Source organism: Mercurialis annua, linkage group LG2, assembly GCF_937616625.2.
Source record: "Mercurialis annua linkage group LG2, ddMerAnnu1.2, whole genome shotgun sequence".
NCBI classification, from domain to species: domain Eukaryota; kingdom Viridiplantae; phylum Streptophyta; class Magnoliopsida; order Malpighiales; family Euphorbiaceae; genus Mercurialis; species Mercurialis annua.
The window spans coordinates 18655192-18678604 of record NC_065571.1 but is presented as its reverse complement, the minus strand read 5'-3'; the positions used below and the strand labels follow the sequence as shown (position 1 = coordinate 18678604).

General features: G+C 33.5%; 1 protein-coding gene across 3 annotated transcripts; it reads left to right on the top strand.

The window, feature by feature from the left end:
• The first annotated feature begins 2656 nt into the window (after positions 1 to 2656).
• LOC126667397 (callose synthase 1-like) lies at positions 2657 to 16687 on the top strand. 3 transcript variants are annotated; one of them, XM_050360359.2, is made up of 44 exons: positions 2657 to 2738; positions 3111 to 3159; positions 3544 to 3739; positions 3831 to 3931; positions 4200 to 4321; positions 4410 to 4497; positions 4588 to 4698; positions 4793 to 4909; positions 5002 to 5094; positions 5172 to 5263; positions 5439 to 5565; positions 6054 to 6191; positions 6293 to 6369; positions 6451 to 6544; positions 6717 to 6839; positions 6938 to 7055; positions 7359 to 7693; positions 7775 to 7827; positions 7922 to 7982; positions 8552 to 8633; positions 8704 to 8753; positions 8852 to 8938; positions 9386 to 9523; positions 9616 to 9710; positions 9824 to 9908; positions 9985 to 10145; positions 10249 to 10372; positions 10452 to 10549; positions 10868 to 10991; positions 11289 to 11440; positions 12307 to 12416; positions 12533 to 12658; positions 12780 to 12848; positions 12940 to 13129; positions 13225 to 13384; positions 13464 to 13583; positions 13664 to 13782; positions 13873 to 13956; positions 14362 to 14474; positions 14567 to 14796; positions 14895 to 15689; positions 15778 to 15828; positions 15978 to 16163; positions 16249 to 16687. In XM_050360359.2, the coding sequence occupies exons 3-44, from the start codon at positions 3553 to 3555 to the stop codon at positions 16495 to 16497; spliced, it is 5835 nt and encodes a 1944-aa protein (XP_050216316.1). In that variant the 5' UTR covers positions 2657 to 2738; positions 3111 to 3159; positions 3544 to 3552; the 3' UTR covers positions 16498 to 16687. The 3 variants fall into 3 exon arrangements, with proteins under 3 accessions (XP_050216316.1, XP_055960485.1, XP_055960486.1); XM_056104510.1 differs by lacking the exons at positions 2657 to 2738; positions 3111 to 3159 and adding an exon at positions 3280 to 3418; XM_056104511.1 differs by lacking the exons at positions 2657 to 2738; positions 3111 to 3159; positions 3544 to 3739; ... (5 more) ...; positions 5002 to 5094; positions 5172 to 5263 and having other exon boundaries at positions 5487 to 5565; positions 6017 to 6191.
• Positions 16688 to 23413: the final 6726 nt, after the last annotated feature.

Genomic DNA, 23413 nt, shown 5'->3' with positions numbered 1-23413 from the left:
GTTATGATTTATGCGTACGGTTTAATTCAATCTATAAATTGACATAAAAACTTTTAAGACATTGTATTCCAATTCTTATACTTCTATTTGCATTCCTTTTAGATTTTTATGAATTATTTGCGGCAAATATAAATCAGTCTTTCAAATCTGTCATTGCACATTGATCTAATCTCTTGAATTTTATTAAGCGGACCTCTAACTCATCACTCAGGTAAGTGTCTCTGGAAATTATCATCAGACACTCCACTGTCGTATCGCTTTTCTGCTTGTCCATAAAAGAGATGTCTATAATTACATATAATCATTACATGTTTTATTGTTATTGTTATTACATAGGGATTACTGCAAAAAATAATGACTCAAGTTATGTCTTTGCTAAATTTTTATTGCTTCCTACAACCTTAGTCGCTATGATATGAGTTAGTATGTGTTATTTATGATGTGAGTACTGTTGAGTTTGGTTGCTATTGTGATTATGATGTTCATTTGTTAGTGGTGCCGATATTGAATGTTTTCATTTGTTTATTAGAATGTCTAAGCCAATATGTAGTCGAGCTCGTGCAGCTGTTGAACGAGTTGGTGAAGCTTAAAATAAGAGCTTCCATTCACAAGGATTAGAATGAACTAGTCAAGCCAGCAGTAAGAGGCTGTGGACGTGGTGGGGGTCTTGTTTTTCCCTAAATGAGTCAAAAATATATTTAAGGGCTATGAAGTTCTAAATTTTGTAGTTTTAAATTTTGCACTCAGTTCCCTGCAAACCGTGCAATTCATCAAATTGACCTATATTAAGGCTTTGGGATTAATTTGATATCTCAGACTTATATCTGCAATTTCATTGGACTTTTATGGTTTATTTGCGCAATTATAATTCAGTCCTTTAAATATGTCATTATATGTCGATCTAGTCCTTTAAATTTAATCAAATTGGTCAATGGATCGTCACTATCATTGAATGTTGAAAATTCCTTATCACTTTTTCCGCTGCCCAAAAAAGAGGTGTCTGCATCGAGATATATGGAAGAACTCCAAACTAGAACATAAATATCAAAAGTATTTTGAAAGAGGACTAATATAATTACAGTATTACATCAGGAACAATTGTAATTCAATGAAAGCCTACTAATCCTAACAAATCAAACAGAGTCAATGTAACAGAAAAATTTCTAAACGCGAACAAGAATTATAGAAGACTGAGTAAGGACTCGCCCGTGATAAAATATATTAAGACTTGAGTTAGAGTTAGCTCGGGACAAGATAAGATCAAAACCCGAGTAATGGCTAGCTCGGGACCGAATAGAATACTATCCGAACGAGCAAAGAAGTTTCAATCCTTATTTCCAAACTCCGTGCCCGAGAAATTAGAGTCAGGCCATAAAGACTCTCTTAAAGAACTAATGCCCCCTGCATTACACATTTGAGATATTCTTCTAAATATAGTTCATCATCAGTATAAGAATTGATGAAAAAAAATATTATAAGTCACATGATCCATATATACAATCTTATTAAAAAAACTCTCCATATATGTTTTTCTCACTTCTTTCTCATCACCTATATTGATTTAACCATCAAAGTGAACATCTAAAATTCTCTTTCGATGTTCATTTGACATTTGTTGTTTACTTCTCGACAAAACCTACTTCTAGATATCACTTAGTAATTTAAGTCAAGTTTAAATTTAGCGGCCGTTTGGTTCAAGGTTGGGAATGAGAATCGGAATAGGAATCGGAATAAAAAGGAATGGAAATCCGAATGATTGTTTTCATTTTTTGTTTAATTCAAAGTGTAGGAATGGGAATGAGAATGGATAAAGTTTAATAAAAATATTATTTATTATTTATTTAAAATATTTTTTTTATTTTTTTAAGTATTTTTTATATAAAATTTAAATTTTTTTTATTTTTTTTTTAAAAATAAAAAAATATTTTAAAAAAATAAAAAATAAATAATAAAATATTTTTATTATTTTTAAATATATTTTTTTAATTTTTTTTAATAATTATATATTTATTATTGATCATTAAAATATTTTGTTAAATTTTGATTGTCATTCCCAAAAGTTCATTCCTATGGGATAAGGGGGGAATGGGTGATTCCCATTAACGGAGTAATCACATTCTTATTCCCTAGTGTAATTTGACAAAACAAATACAAACAATGAGATCATTCTCATTCTCATTTCCATTCCCATTCTCTCCTTTTTTTGGCGAACCAAACGGCCTCTTAATTCACAAATCACAAATCAAAGATTTCGATTCTCAATTTAAATCACAACTTACCAATTATAATTGCGATATAAATTTATTAATTTTTTAGTAATATTAACTATATATGATATTTCAATCCCTAACTTAATTTATTTTATATTCCTAATTTTACTAATTCTTTCCAATTTTTTTTAAATCCAAACTAAAAATGTTACATATAAATTTCCATAATTAAATGAAATAAACATAACTATGCTAAGTCACAATACATCATATTCACAAATGCTATTTCAATGGATTTTAGCCAAAAGAGTTTTGACTATATAAACTAAACCGGAAGGATTGAATTGAGAAATATGATAAAATAGAAGGACGACAATAGAAGTTTAACCATAGTTAAAGTCTAGCGCATACCAGGTTCAACTGCAGCTTTCTACAAATGTCTTTGTTCTACAAATTTACCAACTACTCTGTTTTCCATGCTCATGCTTACTTGTCAATAATTCTCAAACTTTACTATGTTGCTTAACAGGGTAATTGATTCTAGGGGTCACTGTACTTTTCAAGAATTGCAAAATGGTGACCGAACTTCAAAACGTAACAAAATGGTTACTAAACTTTCAAATATGTGAATTTGGAAGGTTTTTGAGTGTTTTACGGTCAATTATACATATGTAGTAATCAAATTTTGATTATTTATAACAAATAATATCTTATATTTCATATATACACACAATCAATAAAAAATCGACTCGAAATAATTTTCTTCGGTGACCAAAAATCCTTCTATCTTAACATAACCAAATAGTATAGTAACTAAAATGTTACGTTTTGAAGTTTGGTCACCATTTTGTAATTTTTGAAAAGTACAGTAACCTTCAAAATCAATTACCCTGCTTAACATGGTGTAGTTAGTTTGAGAAATAAAAGGATAAATAAAGTCTTCAGTTAGGTAAGTTGATCATGCAAATTATAAGCTTCTTACCCAAGTTTTTTCTTTCTATTTCTATGTTTATGAAAAAGTATGCATAAGAATGAATTGAATCCTTGTGATATTAATAGTTTTTGTTTTTATATAACTGAGCGGAGAGCGTTTGTGGGAGAAAATGAACCCACGACCTTAGCAGATTGCTGCGCAGCGCGCATGAGAATTTTGAGCTTGTTATTGAATTTAATTGATTACTCTTGTTCATTAAAGCCAAAATCCATAGGCATGAGCTTGGATGTTTGATTCATTTTGTATTATATATTTGCAATCAAACAGTTGCTACTGTAGCCTGTGCGTTTTAGTTTAACTTTGATTTATGTGTTTCTTATGGTTTATGGTATATGGCAGGTAATAAAAATGTCGAATAGAAGGGGTTCTGATAATCCCCCGCCGCAGAGGCGGATTATGCGGACTCAGACAGCTGGTAATCTCGGGGAGTCCATGTTGGACAGTGAGGTGGTGCCTTCTTCACTAGTTGAGATTGCTCCGATTCTCCGAGTTGCTAATCAAGTTGAGAGCTCCAATCTTAGAGTTGCTTATCTCTGTAAGTTTCTGTGGGAGTTTGTTGTTTGCATATTGTTAGTGATATACGCTAGGTCAATCATATTTGATCATGTATTGACTTTATCTTACAGGTCGGTTTTATGCCTTTGAGAAAGCTCACAGATTAGATCCAACATCTAGTGGTCGTGGTGTTCGCCAATTCAAAACTGCTCTCTTACAGCGTCTCGAAAGGGTAACTTTCATTTCATGCTGTGATCACATTTTTAGTAAATCATGTCTAATTTAGTCCTTTAGAAACAGCTGATGCAATAGTATGCTGTAAGGATAACAAATTTATGATTTTGGTACAGCTGGAGTGCTCTTCATTTTCGTTATCGAAAGAGTTCTTATTGTCTTTCGGAATTTTATTTTTTCTCGGTTCTCCTAACATTACCCTTTCGCTCTGAAGGCTGCAGTTTGAACTACATAGAACTACATGTAATCTGTTTTTTCTTTATCAGGAAAATGAACTTACAATGCAAGGGAGGTCAATGAGTGATGCTAGGGAGATGCAGAAATTTTATCGAGATTACTACCAAAAGTATATTCAAGCCTTGCAGCATGCAGCTGATAAAGCCGATCGGTAAATTGATTTTTTTGATTTCATATTTTGGTCACATCATGCATCCCAGGTTGTGAGTTGTGATATCAAGTTCATGTCCCTAGCTCAGTGCCCAACTTACAAAAGCATATCAAACTGCTGCTGTCCTATTTGAGGTTTTGAAAGCTGTCAACCAAACAGAAGCTGTGCCCGATGAGGTTAGATTCACCAATGCTTGCTTGTGTAATTAATGTTTACCTCATGCCTCTATCAAGATTAACGAATCAGCATTCTTATTTTGTTTATAGATTCTGGAAGCTCACACGAAGGTTGAGGAGAAGACGAAGATATATGTACCTTACAATATCCTTCCTCTTGATCCCGACAGTCAGAATCAGGCTATTATGAGATATCCTGAGGTTATTTTGAATTGCCTTCTCCAGTATGTTATATTTCTCTTGGTTTTTGCCTTTTAATGTACTGCTTAAATACCTTTACTTTTGTAATGTGCAGATTCAAGCTGCAGTTTCTGCGCTCAGAAACACTCGTGGCTTACCGTGGCGAAAAGGCTACAAGAAAAAGGTTAATGAAGACATTCTAGATTGGCTTCAGTCTATGTTCGGTTTTCAGGTAATTAATTGTGAAAGTTTTGATCCTTTACTTGATGATACCATGGTTGGTATAATTTCTGATCATAAATAATTTCTGATACCAATAAGCAGAAGGATAATGTGGCAAATCAAAGGGAACATTTGATTCTGTTGCTTGCAAATGTGCATATCCGACAATTTCCCAAGACTGATCAGCAACCAAAGGTCTTTACCTCTGCTACTTTTAGGCCTGTAAATTTGCAAGTTCATACTAATATTTGTGGGGTCAACTTCCTGTATAGTTGGACGACCGTGCTCTAACAGATGTTATGAAGAAACTGTTTAAGAATTACAAAAAATGGTGCAAATATTTGGGGCGCAAAAGCAGCCTTTGGTGAGAGTTTTAACTTGTTGTGAAGTTGATTATTATTCCGACATTAATTCATCTTACTGTTGCATGGATAGTTTATGATCTTCAAACCATATGTAATGCTCGGCATCCTTTTCTTTTTGCTTCAGTTTTAGACATCGTAGGACTAATACGACATTATGATTCAATGAACTGGCAGGTTGCCTACCATTCAACAGGAAGTGCAGCAAAGAAAATTACTTTACATGGGTCTTTATCTTCTTATTTGGGGAGAAGCAGCAAATTTGAGATTCATGCCAGAATGCCTTTGCTATATATATCATCATGTATGTAATTAGATTCGATGTCAATTTTCAGCGGCATAAATGTCATTAGCTGTTCATACTGCAAAGCATTACTTGTTTACTTGATTCATAAAATATGATTGACAATATCATCATTAAGCAAGATGGATATTTTAATAAGTCTTTTTCGATATGGTGTGTGGTTTCTCATGCATTTGAAGTGGATCCTTTGAAGCTACGAGCTGTGTGACTTTCTCCGGAACATTTTCATTTCTTTGGTCTACTTTTATTACTCGTCGTTATTAGCCTGAGAACATTTAAATATAACATCAGTATGAGGATTAGTTACTAAATTGTAGCATTGATGGTGTCATCAAGTTACAAAATCTACCACATATCAAGTTGTACACTATTGGCAAGAGCTGCACAGACTATGGATTTTCATGTTGAATATGGAAACTAAACATAGCATTCTGCCTTATTTGACTTGCAGAATCTGATTTTAACTCACTGGATTATACTTTTCATAGATGGCATTTGAATTGTATGGGATGTTGGCTGGGAGTGTCAGTCCAATGACCGGTGAGCACATAAAACCAGCATACGGAGGTGAAGATGAGGCTTTCTTAAGGAAAGTGGTTAAACCAATATATGATATAATAGCAGAGGTTTGTGCTTCTTATCCACCTTAATATTTAGTTTATGCACGTTAACTTTAATTTTAACTTTTTCGTATCGTTAAATTGAGTAGATTGTCTTTTTTATTTAGGAAGCCGGACGGGGTAAAGGAGGAAAGTCAAAACATTCGCAATGGAGAAACTATGATGATTTAAATGAGTACTTTTGGTACAACACTTTTCTTTCCTTGCTCAGAGTTACCTTATGTTAACATTGTGATTAAAAGTGCTTTTTAATATTGTCAAATAGGTCGGTTGATTGTTTTCGCTTAGGTTGGCCCATGCGTGCCGATGCTGATTTTTTCTGCCCAACGATAGAAGAGTTTCAGCTTGATAAAGATGAGGTGCATTCATGATTATGGACATTGTTCTTGTCGTTTTCTTTATTTAGATTAAGTTTTACCATGTTCATGTTCATGTCACAATCTCTAGGAAATTCTCGTTTTCGAGTCTTTCATTCCTTATGATTAATGTTCTCTTTCATAAAAAAAAATGTTCTCTTTCATCAAATTTCAGGAGAAGAGGCGAGTTATTGTGGATCGATGGATTGGCAAAGTTAATTTTGTAGAAATACGATCATTTTGGCATATTTTCAGAAGTTTCGACAGAATGTGGAGCTTTTTCATCTTGTGTTTACAGGTAAGAAAATCCATATATGTTCATTCTTACTTCTATTTTCTGGATATGCTGTATTTGTAAACATAATGAGTTCTTCTGACATGTTCTCTGCAATTTAGGCAATGATCATCATTGCTTGGCATGGATCAGGGGAACTGAGTTCCATATTTGAAGGGGATGTGTTCAAGAAAGTTCTAAGCATTTTCATTACTTCTGCTATACTAAACTTTTTTCAAGGTAGACAAATAGTTTGTCCTGAAATCTCTCTGTTAATGCATTGTTCATGACCTCTTGCATTTATGGCACATTCTTAGACTGCAGTAATTTATTGTCTCCCCGGACACTTATTTGGTTATGTTCTCGTGTGTTTTATGTTCTCGTGTGTTTTTACTGTCATTTTCCAACTCTTATTTGGTATTTTCTAGTGTGCTTTACAAACATGGTCTTATGCATATCCATAGGCACGATATTATTGCAATATAATATAATTCTGATTTATTTCTTCACAGGAATTAATTGAACTGTTGTTGCTGTTTTCAGCTTCGATCGACATAATTTTAAGCTGGAAGGCTAGGAAGACCATGCCATTTTATGTTAAACTAAGATATATCTTAAAGGTTTTATCAGCTGCAGCATGGGTCATAATTCTACCAGTAACTTATGCTTTTAGTTGGAAAAATCCTTCAGGTTTTGGACAAACTATCAAGAAATGGTTTGGAAATAGTATAAATTCCCCTTCTCTATTCATTTTGGCCATTCTCATTTACTTGTCACCAAATATGCTCTCTGCATTGTTATTTCTTTTCCCAATTGTTCGTCGGCTTCTTGAGCGATCAAACTACAAAATAGTGATGCTCATGATGTGGTGGTCTCAGGTATGGAAAATCATTTCTTATCACACTTCTGTTCTGTACCGCACAATTGCAGTATCCCTCACTCGCGATGATGTCTTGCAGCCTCGTCTTTATGTTGGAAGAGGAATGCACGAAAGCTCCACTGCACTTTTTAAGTAAGTTATTAAATTTGGCTTATGGAGGTTGTGGCCTTTAAATACGATGTTTATCGATCCTTCTCATAAACTTTAATCTGCATCAATTCTTTAGGTACACCATGTTTTGGGTTCTCCTAATTGTGTCAAAATTGGCATTCAGTTATTATGCAGAGGTAAGTCTTGTAAATTGTTGTCACTGCAGCTAATACACGGTGCAATATATGAACGATTTATTGGCCAAATATCAATTTAGATGCTTATGATGCCCATTGACTGAACAGAAAAAAGTTACAATTTGAGGATGTCCATTGCACTGGATTTGGATATAGCTCTATCACTGTGTGTTTATTATGACCCATGTGTAAATAACTAATTTCATTCATTATTACTGAAAGTTTGGTTTTCGTTCTGGAAATGTTGGGTTCGTTTTCATCGATAGTTATTTTCTTTCGAATTGAATCTAAATCCGAGAGCTATGCTGGGATCCATTTGGAGCCATGCTCTAAAATTTTCAAGTGTTGTGAATTTTGTAGCTGTACATTAAGTAAACGGGACTACTAAGGAATCTTCGGTCAAAAAGTAGTTATGAAGCAAGACGTTCTTGAAAAGAATTGTGCATGGTTTAATGATTTATCCGAAAACAATGGAAAGGAAAACGATGATAAAAGGGTTTCAATGATCACTTGTCTTGGCATTTACCTCTTTAGAGTTCATGAAATTTACTAAATCTCCTCAATTGCAGATTAAGCCTCTCGTGGGTCCAACAAAAGCTATCAAGAACGTTCGTCTACACAACTATGAGTGGCATGAATTCTTTCCTCAAGGTAATTACAAGATTTGATTTTTCTTAAAAGGATAGAAACATTGTCTAACGTAGTCGTTTGCCTTTTGTAGCCAAGAACAATATTGGTGTTGTGATTACATTATGGGCTCCCATTGTCCTTGTATGTCCATTATTTTTCTTATAGCCACTAAGATTTCTATTTATGTTTGTAGTACGACAATCTCAACACCTATTTGATACAAAAAAATTCTTTTATAGGTCTATTTTATGGATACTCAGATTTGGTATGCTATTTATTCAACCATATATGGAGGTATATATGGTGCATTTCGCCGTCTTGGTGAGGTTAGTAAAGCTTCATATCATCTTTGGACAAATTTTCTTGGCAGCGTTGTGCTGCATGCCTAACAAGTGGTTACTTATACATGGTACAAAATTCTTCCGAATGGTAGTCGATAAATTCCTCTAAAATATCATCACTGTGATCTATAGATTCATTTGTCTCAAATATTATCAATGTGACTAGTCTCTCGCAGTCACATATGTGGCTAGCTCTTCATCATGTTGACGCAGTTACAAAACTAATAATTTGGTGTATTTGTGTTCATTATATTATTGGATTTGATTCATTGGTGCCATTTCTGTGCTATGCTCACTTGGGTTCTGTTTTTTCACAGTAAATGGTATATGAGATATTTTTCTGATATATGTTACGTTTTTCTAAAAGCATGAGCATTAGCTTGTAGGCTATTAGAACTCAAAATGCTTAAACAAGTATTTCTTTTGATGAAGATACGAACATTAGGAATGTTGAGGTCTCGATTCCAATCATTACCTGGGGCCTTTAATGCATGCTTGATTCCAGTGGAAAATAGCGAGAAGGCCAAGAGAAAAGGACTGAAAGCCACTTTTTCCCGGAAATTCAATGAGGTTTCACTTCCCGTTTATAAAGCTACAATAGATATTGAACTCTGATCTTCATTTGGGATGTTATTATACTCTTACGGAATTTCTTGGTACAGATTACATCCGACAAAGAGAAAGAGGAAGCAAGATTTGCACAGATGTGGAATAAAATAATCACTAGCTTCAGGGACGAGGATTTGATAAATAACAGGTCCGACAACAATGGCACGCAGTGGAAGTTTTAAAGTTCTTCAAAATAGCAGGACTAAAAGTGCCCTCTTTGACTAAGTTAATTTTTATCTTTATAATTGATGAATCTGTCAGGGAAATGGACTTGATGCTTGTTCCATATTGGACTGATGATGATTTGGACCTCATTCAATGGCCTCCCTTTTTGCTAGCTAGCAAGGTCTGTATGATCCCTATTGTCTGATATTTCTTTTACATCACTCAATAATATCCTCACCTCTGTATGTACTGTACAGATCCCAATAGCACTGGATATGGCGAAAGACAGCAATGGAAGAGACCGTGAACTTAAAAAGAGGCTGGCTTCAGACAATTACATGCATTGTGCAGTTCGTGAATGTTATGCTTCATTCAAAAGCATCATTAAATTTCTGGTATTAGGAGAAAGGGAAAAATTGTAAGTTTTTTTACTCAAATGGAATAGCCTGTCCGAAATTGAAAAAAACTATGTTTTGCTATGTTATATCTTACTAATATCTTGATTGTTTGTTGTGCTTTAGAGTTATGGATGATATTTTCTTCCGAATTGATGAGTACATACAAAAGGACACCCTCATAGGGGAATTGAATATGAGTGCTCTCCCAATTCTCTACGATCAATTTGTGAATCTTATCGAATATCTGGTATCTTTTCCTACATAACTTTTCCATGTATCTACCAAAGCTAAGACTATTTCCCTTCCTAACTAAAGCCGCCTTACAGTTAGAAAATAAGAAAGAGGATAAGGATAAAGTAGTCATTCTGTTGCTCGACATGCTAGAGGTGGTGACGAGAGATATAATGGACGATGAGTTTCCAAGGTATGTTATTTTAGTAGTTTTCAAATTCTCTTATCATTGTCAATCCAAAAGGTTAAGATATTAGGTGAAACTCCAACTATTGTTTGACTTCACAGCGTTTGAGAATACAGCATTTCAAAAGACTGTTCGATCCACTTGGAGGATGAGATCGAATAATGTTTGTTTTGAAACGTGATGTGTTAAAAGTTAGAATATAGGTTAATAGTTGGGGAATGGTGAAGGATTTAATTTCTTAGGACATACCACATTTTGATGCTCTTCGAAATTGTCAAGCTGTTTACACCATATATATATTCAACAAGTATTTTCATTTTTTAGTTTACTCGAGTCAAGTCATGGTGGATCTTATGGGAAACATGAGGAAATGACACTTAATCGGCAGTATCAGTTTTTCGGCATGCTAAAGTATCCAGTACCAGAGACCGAAGCTTGGAAAGAAAAAGTTAGTTCTTTCTTTTTTATTATTTTTCTGATCGATTTTATAGGCATGCGACAAACTATATTTAGGTAACATGTATAGCTTGCAAGGGGCCTTCTGTCTTTCAACTGTTTGAATGCCTTGGATAGATTTGCTATTTATTTTACTTAATCACCGAGTACACGAATTTCATCTGGCTTATTCATTATCCTTTGTTGCATTACATTGTCCTATTGCTTTGAAGTCTCTTGTTCTCAACTACTGGTAATTATTTTAGTTTAATATATATTTATTCCGTTTCTTGTAAATTTGATTTTGTAGATCAGAAGGCTTCATCTATTGCTCACTGTGAAAGAGTCGGCTATGGATGTTCCGTCCAACTTGCAAGCTAGGAGGAGAATTTCTTTTTTCTCCAATTCATTGTTCATGGACATGCCTACTGCACCCAAAGTTCGAAACATGCTTTCATTTACGTAAGTTCTCTCCACATTACTATAATTTTTCATGCTTATTGTTTTGCTATATGAAAAGACAAGGAAAAAGTTGCATGCCTTTATTTGGAAGCAGAGTTGTCCTCAACGTGCCGTTTCTATGTATATTATTTGAATGTTTTCTCACTTTTACCATTGTGATCGATTTCATCGCATAAATGTTTTTATAGCGAATGGATGGTGCAATAAAAGTGATGTGAAATCAGATATTTTATTAAAAATATGTGTGCATGTGTAGTATAGCATTGAAGTAAATGACAAAGAAATTTAATTCAAGATATTTTACTAGTCATAATTATACACGGGTTGAAGAAAAATAGATTTAACATCTTTATCGAATATTACTATAGAAAATACATTAATTGTCAATGTAAGAGTAAAGATGATGTGATGTGGCTGTTTATATATGGATTACATAGTAGTATTTATGGTCACATAATTTCTATCACCACTTGAAACAAATGGTACGAAGAAGATGAGATATGAACCTGCCTTGAAATGATGCACAAACACAGAAGAAAGACGAAAAACTTTTAAACAGACGAATCGTTTCCAGTATTTCATACTGAAGTTTTAGCTACTTGTTTCGGATATGTAACGATTTTCATTTAATATAATTTCCTTCTTCTTTCTGTTAACTTATTTAGTATTGTTTCAAATGGTATAAGTAAGGAGATAATGACTGTATTTATAAGTATCGGCCTTTCGATATAATTGGTTGATTATGTTCTTAATACTTCCTTTTGTTGTTCCCATTCCATATATAATCTTTGTAAGCGCTCATGACCCTGAAGCACGAATGAGCTACGGCTGGCTTCATCCATCCTTGACAATTGTTTTGTTTGTAGTGTACTAACTCCTTACTACGATGAAGAGGTTTTGTACTCCATTAACCTCCTGGAGAAGCCAAATGAAGATGGTGTTTCTATCCTTTTTTACTTGCAAAAAATCTTTCCAGGTTCAGTTTTTTTTACTCCCTGCGTCATCTCTTTAACATTTTGTTCATTGTACCCTTGTTATATTATTATCTTTTCAAATATTATAAGCTCTCGTGTGTTTGTGAAATTGTAATAGATGAATGGACAAACTTCCTTGAGCGAGTTGGATGCAGTAGTGAGGAAGAACTCAGAGCATCTGATGAACTAGAAGAGGAACTTCGCTTATGGGCATCATACAGAGGCCAAACACTGACCAAAACCGGTATTATACTTTGATTTGCTTCAGAAAAATTGAATTATCTGTTCTGTACTTCATCAAGCTTATTGTTATTTCATATTAAACCAATAATGAGGCTTATTTTATTTTTCCTCCCTGCTGTAAGTACGAGGTATGATGTATTACCGGAAAGCCTTAGAACTTCAGGCATTTCTTGATATGGCAACAAAACAAGGTAATTTTGAGTAGCTTTATTGAAGTGTACAAATTTACTTCATTTCTTCCAGCTGGTCAAATAATTTCATGAATGTCTTTGGTGTTATCAGAATTGATGAAGGGCTACAAAGCTGCTGAATCAAGTAGTGAAGAACAGTCAAAGAGTGAAAGGTCACTCTGGGCACAATGTCAGGCAGTCGCTGATATGAAATTCGCTTATGTTGTCTCATGTCAGCGATATGGAATTCATAAGCGATCAGCTGACCCACGTGCTAAAGACATTTTGAGACTTATGACAATGTATGGATACTGTAATCATATTTTATATCTCTTGATTTTCTTTTTTACATCGACAAAGAAACTGACGTAACTACTTTCTTGCTTTACTTATACAGCTATCCATCCCTTCGCGTAGCATACATTGACGAGGTCGAAGAAACTAGTAAAGATAAATCTAAGAAGACAGTTGAGAAGGTTTATTATTCAGCTCTTGTCAAAGCAGGACCTCCAACCAAGCTGATTGATTCTTCTCAGTCAGTTCAAAATCTAGACCAGGTAAGGCATGAGTCTCCAGAAGTTGTAAAACGGGAGAAATTCTTTGACTCTTATAGGATCCTTGCATTTCCTTGTACAGGTAATATATAGGATTAAGCTTCCAGGACCTGCAATGTTAGGTGAGGGAAAGCCGGAAAATCAAAATCATGCCATTATTTTTACACGGGGAGAGGGTTTGCAAACAATTGATATGAATCAGGTATTGTAGTTGATGAATAGAGTTGAAGAGTAAGGGAAATTAAACTCTTTACATAAATTGGATTGATATAAATGCCACAGGATAACTATATGGAAGAAGCCTTCAAAATGCGGAACGTGCTCCAAGAATTTCTTCATAAGCATGATGGTGTCCGATTTCCAACGATACTTGGGTTGAGGGAGCATATATTCACTGGCAGGTAACCTTAACTAGATTGCAATAAAGGTTATGCTATATATTAAAATTTGTAGGCATTGGTAATTCAGTTTTGTTGATCTGTGTTGTGTAGTGTTTCGTCTCTTGCATGGTTTATGTCGAATCAAGAGACGAGTTTTGTTACGATTGGGCAGAGATTGTTGGCTAGTCCTTTGAAGTAAGTTTTTAGTTCTAAGTTTCTCTAAAAGATGTATCTGGTCAGTTTTTTGAAGATGTAGGTCTTATTAAAATTTAAAAAAAGAAGGAAACTTTTTAAAACATTAAGGGTTATGAAGGACATATTTGGAACTGTTTTTCAAAGTGAAAAACTCCAGTTGTGAAAAATGGGTACAATTGAAACTGAAAATTTGGTAAATTGGCGATTTTGAAAATTTGAGATCTAAACGAAAAAAGTAAAAAATATGGGGTATTTTCGAATGATTAGACCTAAAATGAATCATTAAACTGAACTTTTGATACATTAGCCAAGCATGAGCTATGCAAAAACAACAGGATACACTCTACTCTTGTTCAGTTTGATTGATATGTGATGCACTAAATTCAATGGTTTTATGCTATATAGAGTGCGGTTCCACTATGGTCATCCAGATGTGTTTGATAGACTGTTTCATCTGACTAGAGGAGGAGTTAGCAAAGCTTCAAAAGTTGTCAATTTAAGCGAGGACATATTTGCAGGCATTCGCTCGTAATTCTAAAACTCATATTGTGGAAACGTAGGTTTCTCCTCTATGTTTTCTTTTTCATGTTCTGTATAAATATGTGTTCAGGTTTTAATTCTACGTTGCGGGAAGGAAATGTTACTCATCATGAATACATTCAAGTTGGTAAAGGAAGGGATGTGGGTCTTAATCAGATTTCTATGTTTGAGGCAAAGATAGCTAATGGAAACGGTGAACAAACATTAAGTCGCGACATTTATAGGCTTGGGCATCGATTTGATTTTTTCCGCATGCTTTCATGTTATTTCACTACTATTGGTTTCTACTTCAGTACCTTGGTATGTATTGCTTTACTGGATGTGGAATCCGAATCAAGTCTAGTTCTTCTTAAAATGCATAAACAGTACTAATTAAAAATCTGATTCTTCTTTGACAGTTAACCGTTCTCACAGTGTATGTATTTCTTTACGGGCGCCTGTATCTTGCTCTTAGTGGGCTTGAAAAAGGGCTGAATACAGAGCGAGCTATCAGAGACAACAAATCTCTTCAAGTAGCACTGGCTTCTCAATCTATCGTACAAATTGGTTTGCTTATGGCATTGCCAATGATGATGGAAATTGGCCTTGAAAGGGGATTTCGCAAGGCATTAAGTGATTTCATATTGATGCAACTACAATTAGCCCCCGTATTTTTTACGTTTTCTCTTGGAACAAAAACACATTATTATGGTAGGACATTGCTTCATGGAGGGGCACAATATAGAGGTACTGGCCGTGGTTTCGTAGTGTTCCATGCCAAGTTTGCTGATAACTACAGGCTGTATTCCCGCAGCCATTTTGTTAAAGGAATTGAGCTGCTGATTCTGCTTGTTGTATATCATATTTTGGGGCAGTCATATCGAGGTGTAGTTTCATATATCTTGATTACTGTATCGATGTGGTTCATGGTCGGTACCTGGCTATTCGCTCCATTCCTCTTCAATCCATCAGGATTCGAGTGGCAAAAGATTGTGGATGACTGGACAGATTGGAATAAATGGATAAACAACCGCGGAGGTATTGGTGTACCTCCGGAAAAGAGTTGGGAATCCTGGTGGGAAAAAGAGCAGAAGCATCTTCGATACTCTGGGAAGCGGGGAATTATTATGGAGATATTTCTGGCATTGCGCTTTTTCATCTTTCAATTTGGCCTTGTATATCATCTCAGCTTTATCAAAACCAAGAGTTTTCTGGTATGTGCTTTGCAATCCAAAATATTTCTTTTTATTTGCATTTGGAGGATACCAAAATACTCGGTATCAACTTTTACGGGACTTGCAGGTTTACGGTGTTTCATGGGCTGTGATCATTCTAATATTATTATTGATGAAGGTGAGTTCCAAATATTGTGACTGCCATCGATCATGTTATTAGCGTTGCGTAAATCAAGTGTCTTGCTAAAACTGTGATAAATTAAAATGATGTTTATTCTCGATTACATCAGAAAATATTGATGTGATAACTTTTGATTGAATACACAGGCTATGTCTGTCGGAAGGAGAAGGCTCAGCGCCAACTTTCAGCTGTTATTTCGACTGATCAAGGGTCTAATTTTTATAACGTTTCTGACCATTTTTATCACACTGATAGCACTTCCGCATATGAGTTTTAAAGATGTTGTTGTCTGCATTCTCGCATTCATGCCCACCGGGTGGGGACTGCTCCTGGTCAGTTACCTTTTCATACTTCATTTCATCCAACTACTTCTACTTGTTTGTGGGTTATTTAAATGCTCTGGTGTGGTCTTGTTAGATTGCACAAGCCTGTAAACCATTGATACAACGTGCTGGGTTTTGGGGATCGGTGAGGACGCTTGCTCGAGGTTATGAAATAATAATGGGGTTGCTTTTATTCACACCGGTTGCATTCTTGGCTTGGTTTCCATTTGTTTCCGAGTTCCAAACACGTATGCTATTCAACCAAGCATTTAGCAGAGGTCTACAGATTTCGCGTATTCTTGGTGGGCAGCGAAAAGACCGATCCTCAAAAAACAAAGAGTAGTTCACTGTACTTGTTACCATACAAAAGAAATTAAGTAGGCTGTGCATACATAAACATATATATGTTGTGGATATTTATATGGTGTACAATAGAAATGGCTGTAAAAATTTGCAAGTTGTTTTGCTAGTTAGAATATTATAAAGCAAAAGGATTATGTGCCGTATAATATTAATTCATAAGACCTTGTAGTTGATATGAAAAAGGTCAGATTAAATATCTGTCTATACTATATATAAAACGGATAGTGGGACATTTACCTACTAACCTTTCCTAAATCATTACTAATTAATTGTTTAAATTATGGTTTAATGGTAATATTAATTATAATTAGATTATTCGTTTGAATATAATAAATATATCTATATCTATATTTTACTAGGTCGATGCCCGCGCGTTGCGCGGGTGATTTTAATAATTTTTTTAAAAAATCTCTATATCATTAATTATAAACATGATAAATTTCATAAGTTTTAATTATAATAAAAATTCTTCAAATTTCATATATTTAATACATTAATAAAAATTTGTCATATTTCATACCTTTTAAACGTAAATTAGAACTACTCATAAACTTTAAGGAAATTTCATTAAATTTTAATTGAAATTCATTAAATTTCATAACCAAAACAATAAAAAATTTGATAAGATTAAATTTTAATTACTTTTATTTAATTTTAAAAATATTTCATATTTCATAACATATAAATAATGATATTATAATTAAACATTTAAAATTCATAATCAATTTTTTTATTAACGTACTGTTTTTTTAATATAATTAAAAAAAATAAGAGATATGTCATATAAATGAATAAAAAAGACATTTGATGGAAAATAATTGTCAACCTTAAATCAATTCAATGCAAAACATAAATTCTTTTATGTTAAATTATTTTGATGAACCTCATAAAATCAACATTATCATTGAAATCATATAATTAAGATTGTATGGTTCATGCCTAAAATATATATATATATATATATATATATATATATATATATATATATATATATATATATATTCCAATGGCATTCAATCCTCATTTTTTTGAATTCTTTAGCAAGTTAGGTCACATGTCACTAAAATAAATTAAAATACAACAACAACAACCATACACATAAATTAAACAATTTCAAAAAGATAGACGATACTTACTCCAAGCGTACTTTATTATGAATGATTAAAAACTCTTTTATTGCGGGAAAAAGTTGCATGAGACAATATCAAGTATGAAAAAATAGAAAGAAATCGATATAAAAAACTCTAAAAAACCATGTTTGTTTATAATTAAATATGTGTGCTTGGATTTATATATATATATATATATATATATATATATATATATATATATATATATATATATATATATATATATATATATATATATATATATATATATATACACACACACTTATATATTTCATGACAAAGAAGTTGTAATTAATTGAAAAATATGAAAAGTTAGATGTAATACAAAACTTATTTTAAAAAATATGAAAAATTAAAAAAAAAATACATTTGGTTTCATAACCTATAAATGTTAATAATATTTTATAACTTATAAACATAAATAGAAACTCTTCAAATTTTATAACCATCACATTTATAAAATTTTATAACTTTAAATTTTAATTAAATAATTTTAGTTTTGAAATTATTCATATTTTTAGCATATAATGAAATAAAAGTATTTTAGTTCTCATAATTTAATTTTTTAATTCTTATAATATTATTTTAAAATATGTAATATTCAATAGGACGAATTTTTAAATTATGAGAACTAAAATATTTTTTATATTATTATATATTAAAAATAAAAAAAATAATTTAATTTAATTTAAATTTAGACTTATAGAATTTTATAAATTTGATGGCGATGAAATTTGAAGAGTTTTTTTTTCATGTTTATAAGTTATAAAATTTTAAGAGTTTTTCTATACTATTAATATTTATAAGTTATGAAACAAATTTAATTATTGCAAGTTTTAACTTTTCATATTTTATAACTTAAAAAAATATTAATTATTAGATTTTTTAATAAAATAATAAATTAATTTTAAATGAGTAATTGCCACATGGAAATTTGTAGTTGATCCACTTGTCAAAATTAATTTGGAGTTCAAGATTATATTATAATAATATAGATATAGATTATATATAAAAGCACGGATGGTGGGGAAGACAGACGCATTTACCTATTAATCCTTTATAAATTATTTTTAATTGATTGTTTAAATTGTGGTTCAATGTTAATTTATATAATTAGATTATTCGTTAGAAATACAATTAATACATAAGAGTTCAATTAGAATTATAAGTCTAGATTTATTTATTTGTTAAACATCACTATTAGATGAAAATTGTATTAGATAATGACTTACCTTTCTTAACTGGTAATCTTTAATAATAATATTAGTAATTACTTAATGTGAAGAAGAAAAGTATGATTGTCAAAAAATTTCATTATTTGCTAGCGGCTTAATTCCTTAAAAAACCCCCACCTTGCACTTTTTCTTCGTTTATACCCTGACCTTGTAAAAACACCATTTGTACCCAATTTTGGGTTTTTATGTTTCATCTCCACCCAAAAGCATTAAATTGTACTTTTTTCATTTGGAAAAGAGTTTAAAACATACTTTTTTCTATTTTAAAATATACAAATAAATCCTTAAACTTAAAAAATAATCAAATACATCCAAATAATTAATTAATTTTTTTAATTTGATAAAATAATAAAAAATTAAAAAAAATTATTATTATTTTTAATTTTTTTTGTCGGAAATATTTTTAAAAAAGTTGAAAAAATTAAAAAAAATTCGAAATATTTTTTAAAAAAACTAAAAAAAATTATTATTATTTTTAATTTTTTTTGTCGGAAATATTTTTAAAAAAGTTAAAAAATTAAAAAATTCGAAATATTTTTTAAAAAAACTAAAAAAATTATTATTATTTTTAATTTTTTGAAAAATATGGTATTTTTGTACTATTAATAACATTAATATCTAATTCGTATATAAGTTAAAAATGAAGGATTGTTTTAAACTTTTTTTCAAATGAAAAGAGTACAATTTAATGCTTTTGGGTAGAGATGAAACATAAAAACTCAAAATTGGGTACAAATGGTGTTTTTACAAGGTCAGGGTATAAACGAAAAAAAAATGCAAGGTGGGGGTTTTTTAAGAAATTAAGCCTTTGCTAGCTACTTTTAAAAAGTTTTGCATAACTCATAAATATACTTATTACATTATATATAAAAACACGGATAATGGAAGAGCAGGCACATTTACCTATTAACTCTTTCTAAATTATTAGTGATTAATGTCAAATTCTATCTTAACTACAATGGAGCCGAGTCGCAGGAGATTCATTCTCAGACGATACCGGACTCCCGCCTGAAGGGCCAAAACATACGAAGCAGGTGGCTGAATCCATAAGATTTGCCTCTACTGCAACAGCATCCGACAGGAACAATACCGAATCCCTAAGGACTCGGACAAAGCCCGTCGACCTTGGGATTCGGACAGATTACCAAATCTACTTAATATTCTCGAGTATCTTACCTATCTGGATACAAACTCCAACTTAGGAAGATAACCTCTAACTTATGAAGACGAGACTATTTAGGAAAACGTTCCTAAATAAGACTCATGTCTGAATAAGGAATATCACTCCTAATCAGGGTCAAACCCTATAAATTAGGATTCACTTTCCTATTACAACTCTACAAGGTATATTATCATCTACTATAAAAGGAGTTTGAGGTATGCCTAAACACACAACTATATTCATATACTGAAAATGATGCTCAAAGCTGTAAACTGACTTTAGCATCAGAGAGTAAATCGGACAACCACCGTCCGGTTAGCTTCTACCCTGTTATGCAGGTTCAATTCACCGGATCAGAAGGCAGACTCCATCAATTGGCGGCGCCTGTGGAAAAAGATTAACAAACTTCAAATCGAAGGAGCTTTTCTGAACTCCAATAAATACTATTGAAGAAGATGACCTCTGACGGAATGAACCTGAAAGACAAACAGCCGATGGACCCCAAAACCCATCAAAATACACCGGAGATAATTAACGTTATGGAGGATGGAATTCATGGCTCTGCTGGAAAGAGTAACACCAGAGGAACCTCCTTCTCCACTCCCCAATACCAGACCAACCCAATCAGGGGAAGCAATCCAATTGCTTTCAATTTAGGAGCTGATGGAGAACAAACGCCAGGCATGGCAGCGCAAGACATCTCTAACGAAATTCTGAAGAAAGTGTTGGAATCTGTCCAGACAAACTTGGATAGATTGGCAAACGAAGCCAAGAGAACAAATGACAACCATGACAAAACAATGAAGATCCTAAGGGAAAACTTCAGCCGAATGTCTGCCAGACAAAGAGGCAAAACAAAAAACGCAGACTCAGGCCACCAACGGCCAACCAGAGGAAGTAAAGAACCAAGAAGCGAAAGGAGAAACGAAGAGGAAGAAAGCCCAGAGAACCATGAGCATAGAAAAGACGATTCTGAAAAAGAAAATTCGAAAGAAGCGCCCAGAAACGGCGAAAATCAGGATGATGTCTGAAGCGGGCTCAATTCTAAAAGAGAAGAACGAATGGAAAACGAAAAGGAAGACGCGCCTCCAAAAAGCAAGAAACATGATAAAGACGCAGGCAAAGCACAATCAAAGAAGAAACATCAAGAGGGAGAGAGCGAATCCTCGGACTCGCCCTAGAAGAGTAAAGCTACATATGTCGCGGAGGATGATTTGGAAGAAAAAATTGTCAAAACTTTGAAAAAGTTGAAATCTCAAGAGCTTGACATAGACAACCTCAGGTTGAAGGGTTCCCCCCTTCCAGCCGAGATAATGGAGGAAACAATTCTGTACAACATGAAGTTGCCCACCTTGCCAACTTTCAATGCAGAAGGAGACCCGAGAGACCACACGTCCAGATTTACCGCCACCATGGGGCAAGCATATCTGACACAATCTTGTGTCGAGTTGTCACGACCCAAATTCCACCCTAATCCAAGTCAAGACCGGCGCTAGGGAATGGGAATGGTTGTTCCGAAACCCGTAGCAAGCCTAGAACCTCTAGAAATTTTTCACAAATATTATTAAAAGATCGCACCTCGCGTACGATCCGTTTTCAGAAAATACCGTTAAAACTTTTCTCTTTTAACCAAACACATTTTTGAAAACACCCATATATGCAAAATCTGGTTTCAGAAGTATTGGTTGGATAACCTCGTTATCTCAACCTTGCTTCCTTTTGAAAACCTGGCGTGGTAGGTACTGGAAACCAGGGACTTATCTTTCGCTTGCCTTAACACATTGGCAGCCCCGTTCCAAACCACACGCCACCGTTAATATGTTTAATAAAAATAAGCGGACACCTCTGCGTCACGCAACGGTGGTACTAAACATATTAAAATACACAGCGGACCGGTTACACATAGCCGGCGTATATAAAACATACTGTGTTTGACCCTCACAAAAACACACGAGACCGACTCGGTAACTAGATACAATATGCCACTAAGCAGCCACCCAAAAGATACACACACGTGCACTAGATCCTATCAGAGTATCTAAACAAAGGACTAGTGGCACGGCTACTGGCACATTACACTTATACTATTGCAACATACTAAGAGTACAAAATCCTATGTACAATACCAAATAAGAGCTTTCCTGAAGAAGGGACGTGGAAGCTTGACTGACCTCAAACCTCGTTTCCTGAAAATGGGGAAACAACAACGGGGTCAGAAATATAAATATTTCTGAGTGAGTAAACAGTTTACAAATAAATACCAAAATCGCATCATATATATAAAACAGTTATATATATAAAATATGTTACCAATTTGTTGATCCATATGAAACCCTAGTCCACAAATGTCCTAACAGACACACTCATCTTACGAGCTTATAGACAACAGACTAAGGACCGTGACCTGAGTCACTGCCGTCCAATTCTGTATCTCTGGTACCTGGACCGTAATCATGAAACTGCCATCGCGGTTTATCCCGCGACCGTAACTGTATTACTGTCGTCTCAGGGTTTACCCGTGAAGTCAGGGCATCTACTTTTCCAGTGACTTACACGACAGACATACCGCTATACCTCGACAGAAGTACATCTAAAAATCGGTGTTGGTGATCACGCAACCCTATTGCTGCCCAATAGGTAGCTCGTTCCAATGGACCTTTCTTGGCTACGTTATACTACTGCGATTTATGGATTTAAAGCAGTTGAATAATGATATTCAAAAGTAAACACGTAAACTCACAGTACTGCTAAGTTACTACTTAGCACCGTCGTATGTGTGACAGACTTCCCTGAGTCCTGGTCTGATTGCTGGACAGCTAGTCGGATCAAACATACAAAATACACAAGACAATACATCAATACCCATTTCTGATATAAACATCTAGGTCCTGAAACCTATGTCCACACAAATCATACAATTCACATAACACATAACACTTATGGTCTTTTTATTTTTAAAACCATATAAATCGTTTTCACCTCGAGAAAACGTTTAGACTTCACTCTAGAAATCATTTTAGGTATAGCAGTACCTAATTAAAATCATTTACTAGTATCGACTTGATTGCCAAAGCAATTCACAGTCGACTACTAATTATTTAGCAACATCGTTTGCTAAATCTTTTAAACCGGTTAAACGTCGACTTTAACTCTTTTAAAGTCCTTTTTAAACGTCTAACTTTACTTTTAAAATCATATTTTAAAAGTCTTTAGCTTAGGTTTAAAAACTCTTTTCACTTTCTTTCAAAAGAAGTTATCATTTTTAAGCGTTTTAGTTCGACGAAACTACGTCAAACGAATAGGGCAAAAAGCCCCAAAAGAATTTTTTCCCTTCTGCGTCGGCCTGGTGCACGTCCGTGCACCCCTGGC

Coding starts and splice junctions, on each gene's coding strand:
- LOC126667397 (XM_050360359.2), top strand. CDS start 3,553: ATGTCGAATAGAAGGGGTTCTGATAATCCCCCGCCGCAGAGGCGGATT. Junction 10,992..11,288: donor CCGAAGCTTGGAAAGAAAAA/GTTAGTTCTTTC, acceptor TTGATTTTGTAG/ATCAGAAGGCTTCATCTATT. Junction 13,957..14,361: donor TTGTTGGCTAGTCCTTTGAA/GTAAGTTTTTAG, acceptor TATGCTATATAG/AGTGCGGTTCCACTATGGTC.